Below are 13297 nucleotides of genomic sequence, written 5' to 3'. Positions count from 1 at the left end.
CTTTATTTGCTTCATTAATTTATGTAAAGTCACTATTTAATCAACAGATAAGTTCCTGTGTGATGGGTACTTTGTAGGTACTAGAGATAACTGTGATCCTTTCTCTTGGGGAGATGCTAAGGAGTGGAAGAAGGCAGGCAGGAAATAGGTACTCAATAAAATAGACATTCTTTCATGTGTGATAAGTGGTGTTAAAAAATGAAACGGTACAAAAAGTGATGAAAAAGGGGGTGAAAGTTCACTGGCTGCTTTAGATTGGGAAAGTCCCGCTGAGATGGGGACATCCGAGCTGTGACCTGAATGACTTCCATTTGAAGATCTGAGGGAAAAGTCCATGAGCCAGTGTAAGGGGAGGGAAAGTAGCAGGTACCAACTCCCTAAGCCCGATAGACCATGGTGAGGAATTAGGGTTTATTCCAGTCACAGTGGGCGGCGTTGGAAGGTTGTAAGTGGGGGAATAGTTGCTGTTGTTAAGATGACTGGCTGCTGGCTGCTGGCTGCTGCTGGAGACGAGGCTGTAAGGGGCAGGGGAGGAAGGTGGGTTCGGAGGCGGCCCAGGCTGGAGGTGCTGCCGATGCTGGGCTCCAGTTCCCCACCGCCCTTAGATGCCCTTGAATGAGTGGCAGGTGTGAGGAAGCTGCAGCGACTGCTGTGTGATGAGTGGAAGGGGAATGACTGAGACAGGGTAGAGGAAATAAGTTTTTTAAGGTCAAAATGAAGTTCAATTTGGCCTAAATACGTGAATTTGTTCTGAGGGAAATAAAGCAGTATATTTGGGCCTTTTCTTGCTCCAATCTGAACCAATTTGAGAAGGACTGGAAAAGTTACCAAATAGCCACTTAGGAACACACAGATAAAATTGTGAATGTGATGGCCTTATCCTCCTACTGACTTTGTATCATTGTAAAAGTTGGATGAGCTTACTATTTGAAATTTGTGGCATATTTATGTTGAGATTTTTAGTTTTTCAGCTTAAACTTTCAGGGATTGATCAGTGCCTAGTGTTTCTATTTCAAGTACTTTCACTATTCAAGTCCAAATTAAATTCAGATAATCTCAAACAAAGTGGTAGAGTCTGCTGAAATTGCCAGAGGAAATTTATTGAAGCAAAACATTGAAGACATTTGCTTTTTGCAAAGAAGTCTGATGCGTGAACTTCATGGCTTTGAATGTTAAAAATTTTAAACACAGGTAAGTTTCTGTGGTAATGTTTAAAGATGACCTAAAGCACTTTTGGCTCTTCATGTTATTTCAGATGACCCGGGCATCTCCTCCAGCTGTTACATTTGCCCATCCCTTGGTGTTAGGAAGTGAGACAGATGTTTAAGCTCTGGAGCTAGAATTGATGTGGGGCGGCTATGTCTCTTCTCTGGTCTGTGAAGTTGTCCTCTGTATTGAGTGGCCTTGGGCCTTAGAGTTTACTTATAAGTTGGTGAGCTGCATAGAGGGAAGACGCACCCCCTAGAAAGATTTGAATTTGGAGGTTGGGGGGAGAGAGGAGCTGAGAACCCCTCAGCTTTCCAGAAACTTAAGGGACAAGAGACCAGATGTCCACCTGGAAAACCGTTTTCATGTATTGCAGAATCTTGGTCTGTTAAGGAAGTTTAGGTCTCTTATTTACCGTGCTTCTCCTCTTGCTAAGTTTTCTTTTCAGTTAATGTGGGGGCATGTATTTATGTGGTACTGTGGAGAATTACTCACATACAGCCTGAAATTCCACAGTGTAGATTCATTTGCTTTAAAACACTTTTAGAGGGGTGCCTGGGTGGCACAGCGGTTAAGCGTCTGCCTTCGGCTCAGGGCGTGATCCTGGCATTATGGGATCGAGCCCCACATCAGGCTCCTCCACTATGAGCCTGCTTCTTCCTCTCCCACTCCCCCTGCTTGTGTTCCGTCTCTCGCTGGCTGTCTCTATCTCTGTTGAATAAATAAATAAATAAAGTCTTTAAAAATAAAATAAAAAATAAAACACTTTTAGAGAGACCTTCCCTTTTTACCAGCATCTGGCCATCCTCTATCCTACAGTATTTTTTCTTCATAGCATGAAACAGTAACTGTTAATGTATTATGCATTTGTTTATTGTCTCATCTCCTTCATTAGAATGTAAGCTCCACGAGGGCAGGAGTGCAGTTTTGTTTACTGCTGTAACCTCGGATGGGCATGCCTAGCCACGTTGTAGATGCTGGTATTAGTTTCCTTGGGCTACCATAGCAAATTACCACAAACAGAATGGCTTGAAACAACAAATTTATTCTCTCACAGTGCAGGAGGCCAGAAGTCCAAAATCACAGAGACAGTGGGGTTGGTTCGTTCTGGACACTGAAAACTGTTCCATGCCTCTCTCTCAGCTTCTGGTTGTGGGCATGTCCTTGGCTTGTCCTGGCTTGTAGACATAATTGCTCCAATCTCACCTCCATCTTCACATGACCTTCTTCTCTGTGTCTGGGTTCTTTTCTGTCTCCTTTAAGGACACTCTTTACATTTAGGGTCCACCCTGAGCCAGCATAATCTCATTTTAACTAATTACATCAGCAAAGACCCTGTTTCCAAATGAGGAAGGTGCCAACATTCTCAGGTTCCAAAGGGACATGAAATTTTGGGGGCAGAAGGGAGACAGTATTCAACCCACTACAATGCTCAATAAATATTTGATTGATGAATGAATGAATTCACAGTGTAATTCCAGGTACTGTCTTAATAATCGTGCTGCAGAAGGTAAGGGTTAGCAGGTCGTCTGGTTCCAGATTGCTTGGGCAACCCCAATTCTGGTTCTGCCACTTCCTGGCTGTGAAATCTCAGGCAAATACTGAACTTCTGTAAGCCTCAGTTTCCTCTTGTAAAATAGTGACCAAAAACGTTAGCTATTATTTTGTGTCTGCAACTATTTTAAAGCACTTTACAGTTTTAAAATTTTCATGTAGCCTGTGTATTTGCATTTTACAACAAAGGACTCTAGGTTTGTTTCAAGAATTAAAAACTGAGAAAATAGGTAAGTCACTCTGTGAAGTACTTGGCACATAGTGCTTAGAAAATCTTAGCTATAACAATAGAAAATCTTAGCTATGATAACAGATAAATGTGACTTAATCTCACAACTTTAAGACCTCTGTTACAAATTAATTCATGAATCAGAGAAAAAGAAATCTTGTTGTGAACTGTGGTACCTGTTTTTGCTCACCCGCTCACTGTCATTGAGGGGGCACTATCCCTGGGAAGACCAGGCAGAATGCTGGCCAAAGGCAGGGGCATTTGGACAAATTGCAGTAAGGGACCCTGGCGGGGTGGGAGGGGGGGATCAGCACTAGGTGTGCAAAGACGCCAAAAATAAAATTCCTTTGGAACTTTTCGCTGGGCCAATTCTGACTAACTTCTTCCCAAATGACTGCTCTGGTATACTAGCAGAGGGGATTGATGTCCTAGTAATATATTCAGCAAACGGAGAATGTCTACACATGCTGCTTTTAACATATGCAGAATATTTCAGTGTGCAGATATGGGTGTGTTTTTTTTTTCTTCTTTTAAACTAAAAAATCTCTCCCCTCCCTGCAACAGCGAAACTTCCAGTTTGCCTGTTTCTTGCTCCCTAATATTTTAAAAAAGTCAGCATCTTTAGATCACAGCTAAAAAGGTTACATTCTAAATTCCGTAAAGCCAGTCCGTAAAGTTTTCCATAGCTTATATATGTGTACATTTGTTTAGGGTATTTATTCTACTCAACTGAAAGTTCTGTGAGGGCAGGAACTCTTTATTTCATTCATCTGGCAGCTAGCAAATCCGAAATGAATGAATAACTAAGTCGTGGGGTAGCATCTCTATCTTAGCCCCTGCTTGCCTATTATCATCCTGGGATGCTGGTTGCTTCTTTAAAATATCTCTTGTTCTCAAATTGCCTTCATTTGTGGACTAAGCACTAAATAGGCCTGTAATATATGTGACCAAAGTTTGATCTGCAAAATCACCCTTTCCAAAATCACCCTTTAAGTTGATTTTTCCACAGATATCTTCAAGGTTTGTATTTTTTCTTTTAAATTATCTAATTAGTTGGATATATGGCTAGACAATAAAATTTCAAAAGGCTAGAAATGTTTCTTGTGAAATTTTAAAGTATTTTAAGAAACTGATGGTTGTCACTTTACGCTGAAAAGTAAATGTGGCAAATTTTTAAAAAGGAATAATTCAGAAAGGTCACTGAAGATTACTGTGGGCCCTCTGCATAGTCAAAGTACTTTGGATATGTTAAGAGACTTCTCACATTTTTGGGGTATACTTTGCATTATAAACGTAATTTGTTACAAAGGATGTAAAAATAGATGTTTACTCTTATGCTGACAATACTTCAAGTATTCACTCTGGTGCTGTTGGTAACTAGAACTAGTTGGGGGTTTTTTGCTGGAAAGAAGTTTAAGGAATTCTTATTTTACACCAGCAATGTAAGCAGCTTTGGTTCTCAGAACATAGTATAGTAGTGCAAGAGAGAGGGACACTTGTGTCTCAAATCCACTGACGTAGCTACTTTAATTTACAGTTCCTGTAGCACCTCCACCAGGGGGCAGAAAGTGGAAGAGAAAGGAGGCGAAAATACGTGCCTTCAGAATGCCTGTAGAAACACTGAGGACTGAATCCCACCCTCCTTTGCAAACTGAGTTAACCATGGCTCGGATCCGCTCAAGGCAGACTTGGCTGAAGAATCCTCTAGGCTCTTCGTCTTCAGGTTGGTGCCCCTGCAGTGATGAGGTCTGGTAAGGCAGTATTTTAGTAAGAACACAGTCCTGAAATTACACGGCTTCCAGTGCATCCCAGCTCAGCACTTGGCTAACTTAGGCTGGCTACTTTGGCTCCCTAAATCTTTCTCATCTCGAAAGTAAACATAATAATAGTACCTCCGAGAGTGGTTGATAGAACTAAAAGAGAGAATGCATGTATGGTGCTCAGCACAGAACTCGCCTCAGATACTAAGAGCCTAATTTTTGTGAATTATGATAAACTTGTCAGATGCTCAATTTCAAGTCTGATGTTTGGAACACTATTTTACTATATACAAGCAATATTTTTTACTTTTTCGTTTCACAAACTAAACACTGACCCAATTTTACAAATGTATATTCCCCCCACCCAACAATAATATTCAAGGGACAGGTGCCCTATGCATACTTTGTTGACTATGCCTGGCCTCCACCAGAAGAACGGAGATGGGTTTATTCAATGACCTCATGAGTCATTTTTGAAATTTCCATTAAGATCTTGACTGAAGTTGGATGAAAACTCATTTCTAAGAAAAATGCAATGTATTCTCCTGCCCCTTCCCCCCAGACCTTTGACAACTGTCTTGGGCTTCAAATGGTAATCTCTACCGTTGTAAATACCTGCCCTGCCCTCCTTGACGTTGTCCGGAGAGTGTCTGGAGAGCGGATGCTAGTGAATGACAGAAAAGTGGAATTGTTGGCCCCTCAGTTGCAGCCTGTGGACGCCTCCTTAGGAAATTGCCAGCTAGGTTTATGGAAGCAGCCTGAGGTTCTCCCGCATCCCTGCAGCCTCAGCAAACTCCCCGGTGTCTTGCAAAAGCAGTTTCTTCATGTAACATGTAACAGAGGGCAAGTTTCTATTTGCCTAATGCAAATAATGCTGGCCTTCGAAACCTTGAATCTTTTTTGAGAAAACAAATTTGGCCTTTAATTGCCAGCGCCTGCAGTGATTTTGATTTTTACTTGGCGAGGCTCTGGCTAAAAGAAAATGGTCTAGGATGGGATAAGGAGATTTTGGCGAACCGAGGAGTAACTCTTTTGCTCCCAATTACTCTGTCTCCCACAGCTCAAACTCTCAAGTCTCATCCCTTTCTTGCTGCCCTAGCGGGGCCTAAGTTTGGCCGGGTGGGGAACCGGCAGTCCGCTTGGCGTTCCCTCTGCCCCTGCGGAACTTTGAAAGAGGTGGGGTTGCGGAGGATCTGTCCTTAAGGGCTCTTATGGGTGGGACCCAGAGATGGGAGTGAAGGGAGGGAGTGGTCCGCGGGTGGGATCTGTCGAGCAGATAAAATGTGGGGCCCCTGTCCCTTGAAGTTTAACTTGTCTCTTCCTGAGTGAGGAGCAAGGCGTCCCTAGTACGCCCTCCCCCCCAATCCCCCGCAGGGGCACGAAGAGGAAAGAACCGCGAGCGACGAGGGGAAGAGTGGGCAGAGGAAAAAGCGAGACATGTTCTCCAGGAAAGAGCCCCCTGGCCTGGTTCGGGAAGAGCGCTACCGCCCAGCCGGGGTCCCGGAGCAGGTAAGACCCACGAACAGCGCTTGCCCACAAACAGGTCGGATGACCTCTCGGTCTGGTTGAATTCAGGGTCAACCCCTCCCTCCCCTGCGCCCGCGTCCTCTCCGTGCCACTTTCCTCCCCCGCCGTCGGTGAGCTTCAGCTTCTCCCGCCCGGCGCTGAGCTCCCTGCAACCAGTCCTCGGACGCATGAGCCTCCACGGGTCGCTCAGCCTCCGCGACCCTCGCAGGGTCATGGGCAGAGTTTCCTTCCGCGTCAGAGTCGGGTCTGTCCGGAGACCCCGCTCTCCTTGGCAGGGGCGTCGCCACGTCTGCTACAGCGTCCCTCCTCGGCCTGGCGCCCGGGGCGCAGCCAGTGGACTGGGCGGCGCGCGGACGCCCGGGGAGGCTGCCGACGGAGCCGCCGTGACCAGCCCCTCGGGAATCCCCCGCTTCCTCGCTGCGCCAGCACCGCGGACGCCCGACCTTTGGGAGCACTGCGCAGCAGCCCGGCCGACCCCAGACGTAAGCCCGCTTTCCAGCTGCGCGCGTCTGCGTCCCCATCCCTCTCCGAGCCCGGACTGGCGCTGGCATCCCCCGCGACCAGCTGGTGCCTGGAGCTCACTGGTCTTTTCGGAGCGTTGGCAGCCCATCACCGGTCCCGCTTGCAGCGTGCCGGGAACTCCCACGCCGCCAGCGCGCAAACTTTGTCTCCGGCGCAAATCCGCCGGGGCATACCGGGCGCCAGTCTCCGGGGGGCGCAGGTTCAGAGCTGCTCCGGGTTTGGCGGGCTCCGATCCTGTCCTGGAAAGGGACAGCGCTGCCCCTAGTTCGGGAGAGGAAAGGTAGGGAAGAGCATCACGGACGGTCCTCACTGGCCTGAGTCCCCTGGAATAGGGTCTGATTCGTGACTGCCCTTCTTTTGCGCTGTCAGGAGGGTCCCAGAATCCGCTCACCGCCGCTCGGTCCCGGCTGCACGGAGTTCCTCTCTGCGGGCAGGGACTGACTGATCCTTTGGGGACTCTTCCCCAGCTTCCGTGGCGGGCGTCCGGCTTCTGGTGCCACCCGCTCGGGGCCGGTGGATGGCGGTGCAGGCGCTTTTAGCGCTGCTGGTCGTTCCCAGCCCCAGCCCCCGGCGCTCCGAGCTGCGAGCTCCTCAGGAAAGCTGCCGGGCTGGGTATTCCTAGGGAAGCTGTCCTCGCAGTTCACCAAGTGGAGCTTTCCTCCCGCGGAAAACCTCTGGGACCAAGGCATGACAAAGCCTAATTCTTGAATAAGACTACAGCAGCTTGTATATGCACATTTGTAGTTTGTAGGGTTTTTTGGTTTTGTTTTTCTAAAGTAGTTTACTGATGGAAACAAAACTGCAAAGGAATGTCCGACTGCTACCAGAAAGGGAGCGACGTCAGGATCGTTGTCCAAGAACACACGTTTTAGCTGAAGGTGTTGAAATTAAAGATGCTGCAAAACATTATATATTTTTTGGCATAACCCAGAGAGAATGCGAAGAAACAATGCATTTTTTTAAAAAGTCATAAAATCCATTTTTGTTAGTCATAATACAACATTCACCTGCCTGTTTGTATTATTTGGTGCCCAATAGTTTTGTTTGTGAAATTATGCTAAAAATTAGTCCCCAAAATTCCTGGGGATTGAGAGGGTAGACTAGAGGTCTGTGTAGACATGTGTGAGAGTGGGGTGGAGCAGTCAGGTTTTCCTTAGAATCCTTTCCAGGACACCGGAGTTGCACTAGGATGAACTATATTTAGAGCTATTTGGGTGTGGAATTGCATAAATCTCAAAACCTCAGGATGCTGCAAAGTTTTATTTAGAGGAAGGGGCATCTTCCTAGAAAGTTCCTTGCAGGATAGGCTTACAGTGTGATGATGAAATCCTCCATTAACCTCCCAGGAGGTTAAAGAGACAAATAATAATTGCTTCATTCACCTTACCGAGTGTATTTCCAGGCATTGTGAAACTTTTTTTTTTTTTAAAAGATAGAAAATTAATTCTATCAGAAACCTTCCTCTTAATACTGCAGTAATTTTAATAGCGACAGCCTGGAAGGCATCAGTGCCTCTACCACATGCCAGCGGTGGTTTCATTTTGGAAGAGCCACATTTCCCACCATGGCTTCATCTGGATTTTGGCACTTGCTGGCTCTATTGTCCTGCAAGCCCCTCAGTTGCTCAGTTGCCTCAACAACTGCCATTGTTGAGGGGCAGACAGGAAGGAGGTTGGGGGAGAAGCTGAGCAGCCTGTTATCTCCAGATAGTTGGCATCGTCCATCTCTAAAATCTGTATTTCCGATCTCCATACTGTTAATGAGGTACTCGGCTGCTCATTTTTCCTCTTTCCCTTACCTCTAGCCTCCCTTGACACAAAGACCTAAAGACTTGTGGCTTTCGGGTTTCTGAGTGTCTCTACTGCTGGGGAAAGAGAGCTCCCTGAAGACCAGGAAAGTGGCCATACAGAATTTTCCTGAATGGGTCCAAGGGAGAAGGGTTTGTTTCATGTGCCCCTTTGGCCTTAATAAGTTATTTGACAAGCACGCGTCTGTGCATCCTGTTTGCCCCATCAGGGTTTTTGGTGGTCCACTTTGCCTGGCCAAGTGGAAAACGGGGTTGGTTGGCTCAAGAATACTGCCCTGCATGGAACACTAGATCCACAGGGAGCACTTGAGCAACCTCCAGACTTAACCTGTTCCTTGAAATCTGCTCAGACACACTCATGTGCACACACACACACACACACACACATTTTTGTGTTTTAGACTGTTCGGTGAGGGTGGCAAAGGAAGAAGTCACAAGGATGAAAGCATGAAAGCTGCTGTTAACTCGTGTGCCTTGGAGAGGAGAGTATGGATTTTGGTGTCTAAGCTAAATTCAAATCTCTGGCTTTACCCCTTAAAAGTTACAGGGCTCTGGGGAAGTCACACAGTCCCATTGAACCTTAATGTCCTCATCCAACAAATGGAGATAATGCTACTGACCATTTCTAAGAACGCTGTGAGGATTAAAGAAGTGAATATGTCCTAGAAATACTGTCCATCATAGTGGTCTCCCCAGCCTAGTTTCACTTACAGAACTGGTCTCATCTCAGACCCAACGAATCTGTCAGGCTTTTCTCCACAGCCAGGCTTCTGTGATTCTAAAGCTGTGCTCTCCAATCGGGTAGCTGCTGCTCACACATTGTTATTTAAAATTAATGTCATTATTTAAATTCATAAAAATTAAATCCAATTAAAAATTCAGTTCTTCAGTCTCACTAGACACTTTTCAAGTGCTCAATAAGCACATGTGACCAGTAGTTACCATATTATGTTGATAGAACATCTTTTTCAATGCGGAATGTCCTCTTGAGCTTTCTTTTACTTGAGTGATAATTTTATGAGGCTCTTGGATGATACAGGTTTTCTGAGCAGGGCCTCCTTTTGCTTCTTTTCTTCCCAAGGAGTGGTTTTGTATTGCTAAATCCCTTCTGTTTTGTTGACATCTTTGACATGGCTGGGACATTTGTTGAATGGTAAATGGCTAGATCCCTTTATAAATCAGCCAATGAGTGTGGATTAGCCACAGAGTCCTTGGGCATTCTCCCCTCCGCCTTGATGATTTTTGCTAATGTATTGTTCTTTCCCCTCACAATAAGCTTCACGGCTGATGGTTTTCCTAGTTTTAGAGCAGAAATTCTAATCTAATAGAGGGAGGCTCTTCTCTCTCCCTTGTGACCTGACATGTTGAGTTTTTACAAGAAGGACCATACTAGAAGACTGGGTTCCATGTTTGCATCAAATCCACTGAGAATGTTAAATTTATTCAGATTTGAAAGTAGTACCCCCACCCTATTCTGTAGGACCCCTCCCTGAACCTCTTATTTGGACAGACTATATATTTTACCTCTTTATTTGGATTGTTTTCTGTGTCCTCCAACTTTGAGATAGAAGCTCCTCATAGGCAGAGATTTTTCTGTGTTTTCATTGCTAGAAGAATGCCTGGTACATAGTTGGTACTTATTATTTGTGAATGAATGACTATACAGAGGTATATTGGGAACTAGCTAGGAGAGATAGATGCTGTATTAGGTTCCAAGAGCTCTGTAACAAATAACTACAAGTTGCGTGGCTTAACACAACAGAAATTTATTTGCTCAAGTCCAAAATCAAGATGTCAGCAGGGCCATGTCCCTTGAAGATTCTAAGGAAGAATCCTTCCTTCTCTCTTCCTAGCTTCTGGTGGTTGCTGGCAATCCTTGGCATTCCTTGGCTTGTAACTACATTACTCTAGACTCTGCCTTCATAGTCCTTCTTCCCTGGGTTTCTGTGTTCTTTCCTCTTATTATAAGGACATCAGTCATATTTGATTTAGGGCCCACCCTAATCCAGTATGACCTCACCCTAAGTAAGTACAAAGGCAAGACCCTATTTCCAAAAAAGGGTCACATTCTGAGATTCCAGTGGACATGAGTTTTGGGGGACACGATTCAAGCCAGTACAGATGCAGATAAGTAATCCTTCCCTGCCTGGATTCCCAACCCCCTAGAGGTTGATTTTGTTTCTGGAACTTTGCTAAATCGGCTTTATGCCAAATACAGTCTGCAACGTTTGTTATTCTTACAGACAAATAATCGCTGTGCAGGATGGGAGATTATGTCTGCTTTCCACATGGGTGTGGAATATATGGGATGTTCATGTCTGGCTTGCTGGAACCACTGCCCCTTCCTGAGCCTGTCCTATTCCCAGCCCTGTCGCCAGCCTCAACTTCTTTCTCTCTGCTCAAATAGAGCCACTGTTGTCCTAGAGCACTGGCTTGTCTGCCTCATCCCTGAGCATTCTGCAGCAGTGTTTGCTCAGCTCTGAGCTCTGCCGAAGGGTGCCCGTAAATTATGTTTTCCGCTCAGCCCTCTGGCAGTTGCCTCCATCAGCTCACCTTGCAGCAGCTGTTTGAATATTCCCCTGCCGTACATTTCTGCGGGTCCATGCCAGTGGAGCTGGTGGTGACAAGCGCAGTGTCCGTGCTTGATGGGCTGCTTGGAGATGCAGGGTGGTCCTGTCGGTGATCCATCTTGCCATTCAATATCAGTGCTGAAACCCTGTCCACAGCTCAGGAGGACACCTGTGGAGAAGGGCCAGGCATCCCACCATGTGGCTTAGGACTTAGGCAGAAAATATAGGGGTGAGTGGCGAAGAACGTTTTGTTGACACTGGTTGTGCTCAGCCCAGGACCCCTTTGAGCCTTTAGGCTGACAGTGTTTGAAGAGCACCCTTTATTTCCAGCAGTTGGGAAACTTCTAAAGAAAGGTCTTTATGCAGCTGTGAAAGGAAACTGTGTCAGTCTCTCCAAAGCCGTGAGGTCATTCTGCTGAAGTGTCACAGTGGCATAGTAAAGGTTGATAGAGCCGGGAAATCTTAATTATGAGGAGAGAAAAATCTGTATGAACAGTTCCATGTGGATTTTTCTGGCGAGGGCACCATAATACCCTAAGAGGCTCAGAGTCACGTACCAGACCCAAAGAACCTCAACTTATGAGAATCAGCCACACAGCCTGCACAAAAGGAGGGATAGAGTCATACATTTGCTCAACAGACATTTCTCTGCCAGGCACAGTACTAGGCTTTGGGGTACACCAGTGGACAAAAACACAACGATTCATGCCCGTGTGGAGCTCAGCTTCTAACTGAGCACTGAACACAGAGTCAGGAGTGCAGGGAAGAGAAATAATGATTTAAGTAGCATGAGTCACCTTGCCGGTCATTCTCCTTAGTGCTGGGGAGTGAGAGCCCAAGATAAGAGAAGGGAATCCAAGGTTAGTCTCAGAACACCCGTGCCTTTCTAGGTATCCACCTCGAAGTCCTCCATGTGGTCCTGTGTTTAAAAGCTTTGTGCCTTCTCGTCCTCTAACCCAAACCAGTTAATTCCTCTAGTACTCAGCTGATGAGCCTGTTCCATCTCGGGAAAACTGACCATGTGGGGTTTATGGACAGAAGTGGTATTGGTCTCCAGTGTGTCACTTTCCTTACGGATTTTCAAGGATTATTTTGACCATACGTGATTTTCCCCTTTGAGTGTGTATTTCAGAGCCTCATCCTGCAAGCAAGGTGCCCCTCCTCTGTAGTGGGGTTTGGAGATCAAAGCTGTATTATTTTGCGTAATCTATTTCTCTGTGATCATTTAGAGCCATTTTGTCTCAGTTGAGCAAAAACAGAAAATCACAAATGGGAGTTCTAGACTTCATCTGATACTAAGTTGCTTTGAGACTTCACAGAAGTCAGCCTGTTTGATCCTGGTGTCCTCATAGGTAAAATGAGGTAGTTGGACTAGACACTCTCCAAAGTTTCTAGATCTAAAAGCTGAGGTGTTAATGTGGCAGAGAAAATGAGCAGTGCATTGTACCTTTCTTTTCCCCTTTCCCTCCTCCCTTTCTGACGTTTGAGGAGTGCTGCCTGGGGAAGAGGCATCCTAGCAGAACTTAATGTTTGTTTCTTTCTTTGTGGGTCTTTTTGCTGATTCTTCTCATGGTGACCATCTGCCAAAGAGCAGAATTGCCCCTTCAACCCCAGAGAAGACTGATCAGATGAAATCTGATCACCAGAGCCCCGAGTTGTCTAGGGGTACCTTTTCTGGCTCTAAGTCAGAGCCAAGCACTTCACCGAAGCATGCAGCTTGTGGGTGGTGGAAAGAATGGGGGTGAGACAGTCCTGGGTGCTGGGGTCTTCCAGTAGATGGCCCAGGATCAAGTTGGGAGCCAGGTACGCCTGTGGGTGTAGCTAAGGGGCAGTTCGACACAGGAGAAAAATTATTTTCCTTAAATGGTTAGGTAGCACACACACCCCCTCTGTATTCAGTTAAAAAACAAAAAATAATAAAAATGTGTTCAGAGTAGCAAAGGAACAGACTTCTTAGGAAAAAAGGAAGAATCGTTCGATCTCTGAAATTTAGGAAGCTTGGTTATAAAATAACTCAGGAAGTAGAGTGAGCCTGATTAAATGGTGAAACCCAAGCTGGGAAATAGGCTCACGCAGCCCTGGGTGCCCAGTGTGCAGACCTGACTCGTCATTCAGCTGCTGG

At 45.9% G+C, this 13297-nt stretch overlaps 1 protein-coding gene across 5 annotated transcripts in view; it reads left to right on the top strand.

Annotated features, from left to right (window-relative positions):
• The first annotated feature begins 4085 nt into the window (after positions 1-4085).
• CORIN (corin, serine peptidase) overlaps positions 4086-13297 on the top strand; it is a 228265-nt gene continuing 219053 nt past the window's right edge. For 3 of the 5 annotated variants that reach the window (XM_057309873.1, XM_057309872.1, XM_057309877.1), the window contains exon 1: positions 6265-6758. In XM_057309873.1, coding sequence (XP_057165856.1) covers positions 6444-6758 — 315 coding nt within the window. In that variant the 5' untranslated portion in view covers positions 6265-6443. The other 2 variants (XM_057309874.1, XM_057309875.1) reach the window with 2 other exon arrangements.

The sequence above is a fragment of the Ursus arctos genome, unplaced genomic scaffold, assembly GCF_023065955.2.
Source record: "Ursus arctos isolate Adak ecotype North America unplaced genomic scaffold, UrsArc2.0 scaffold_9, whole genome shotgun sequence".
Lineage (NCBI taxonomy): Eukaryota > Metazoa > Chordata > Mammalia > Carnivora > Ursidae > Ursus > Ursus arctos.
The sequence above is the reverse complement of the archived record's forward strand: the minus strand, read 5'-3'. Positions and strand labels throughout refer to the sequence as shown.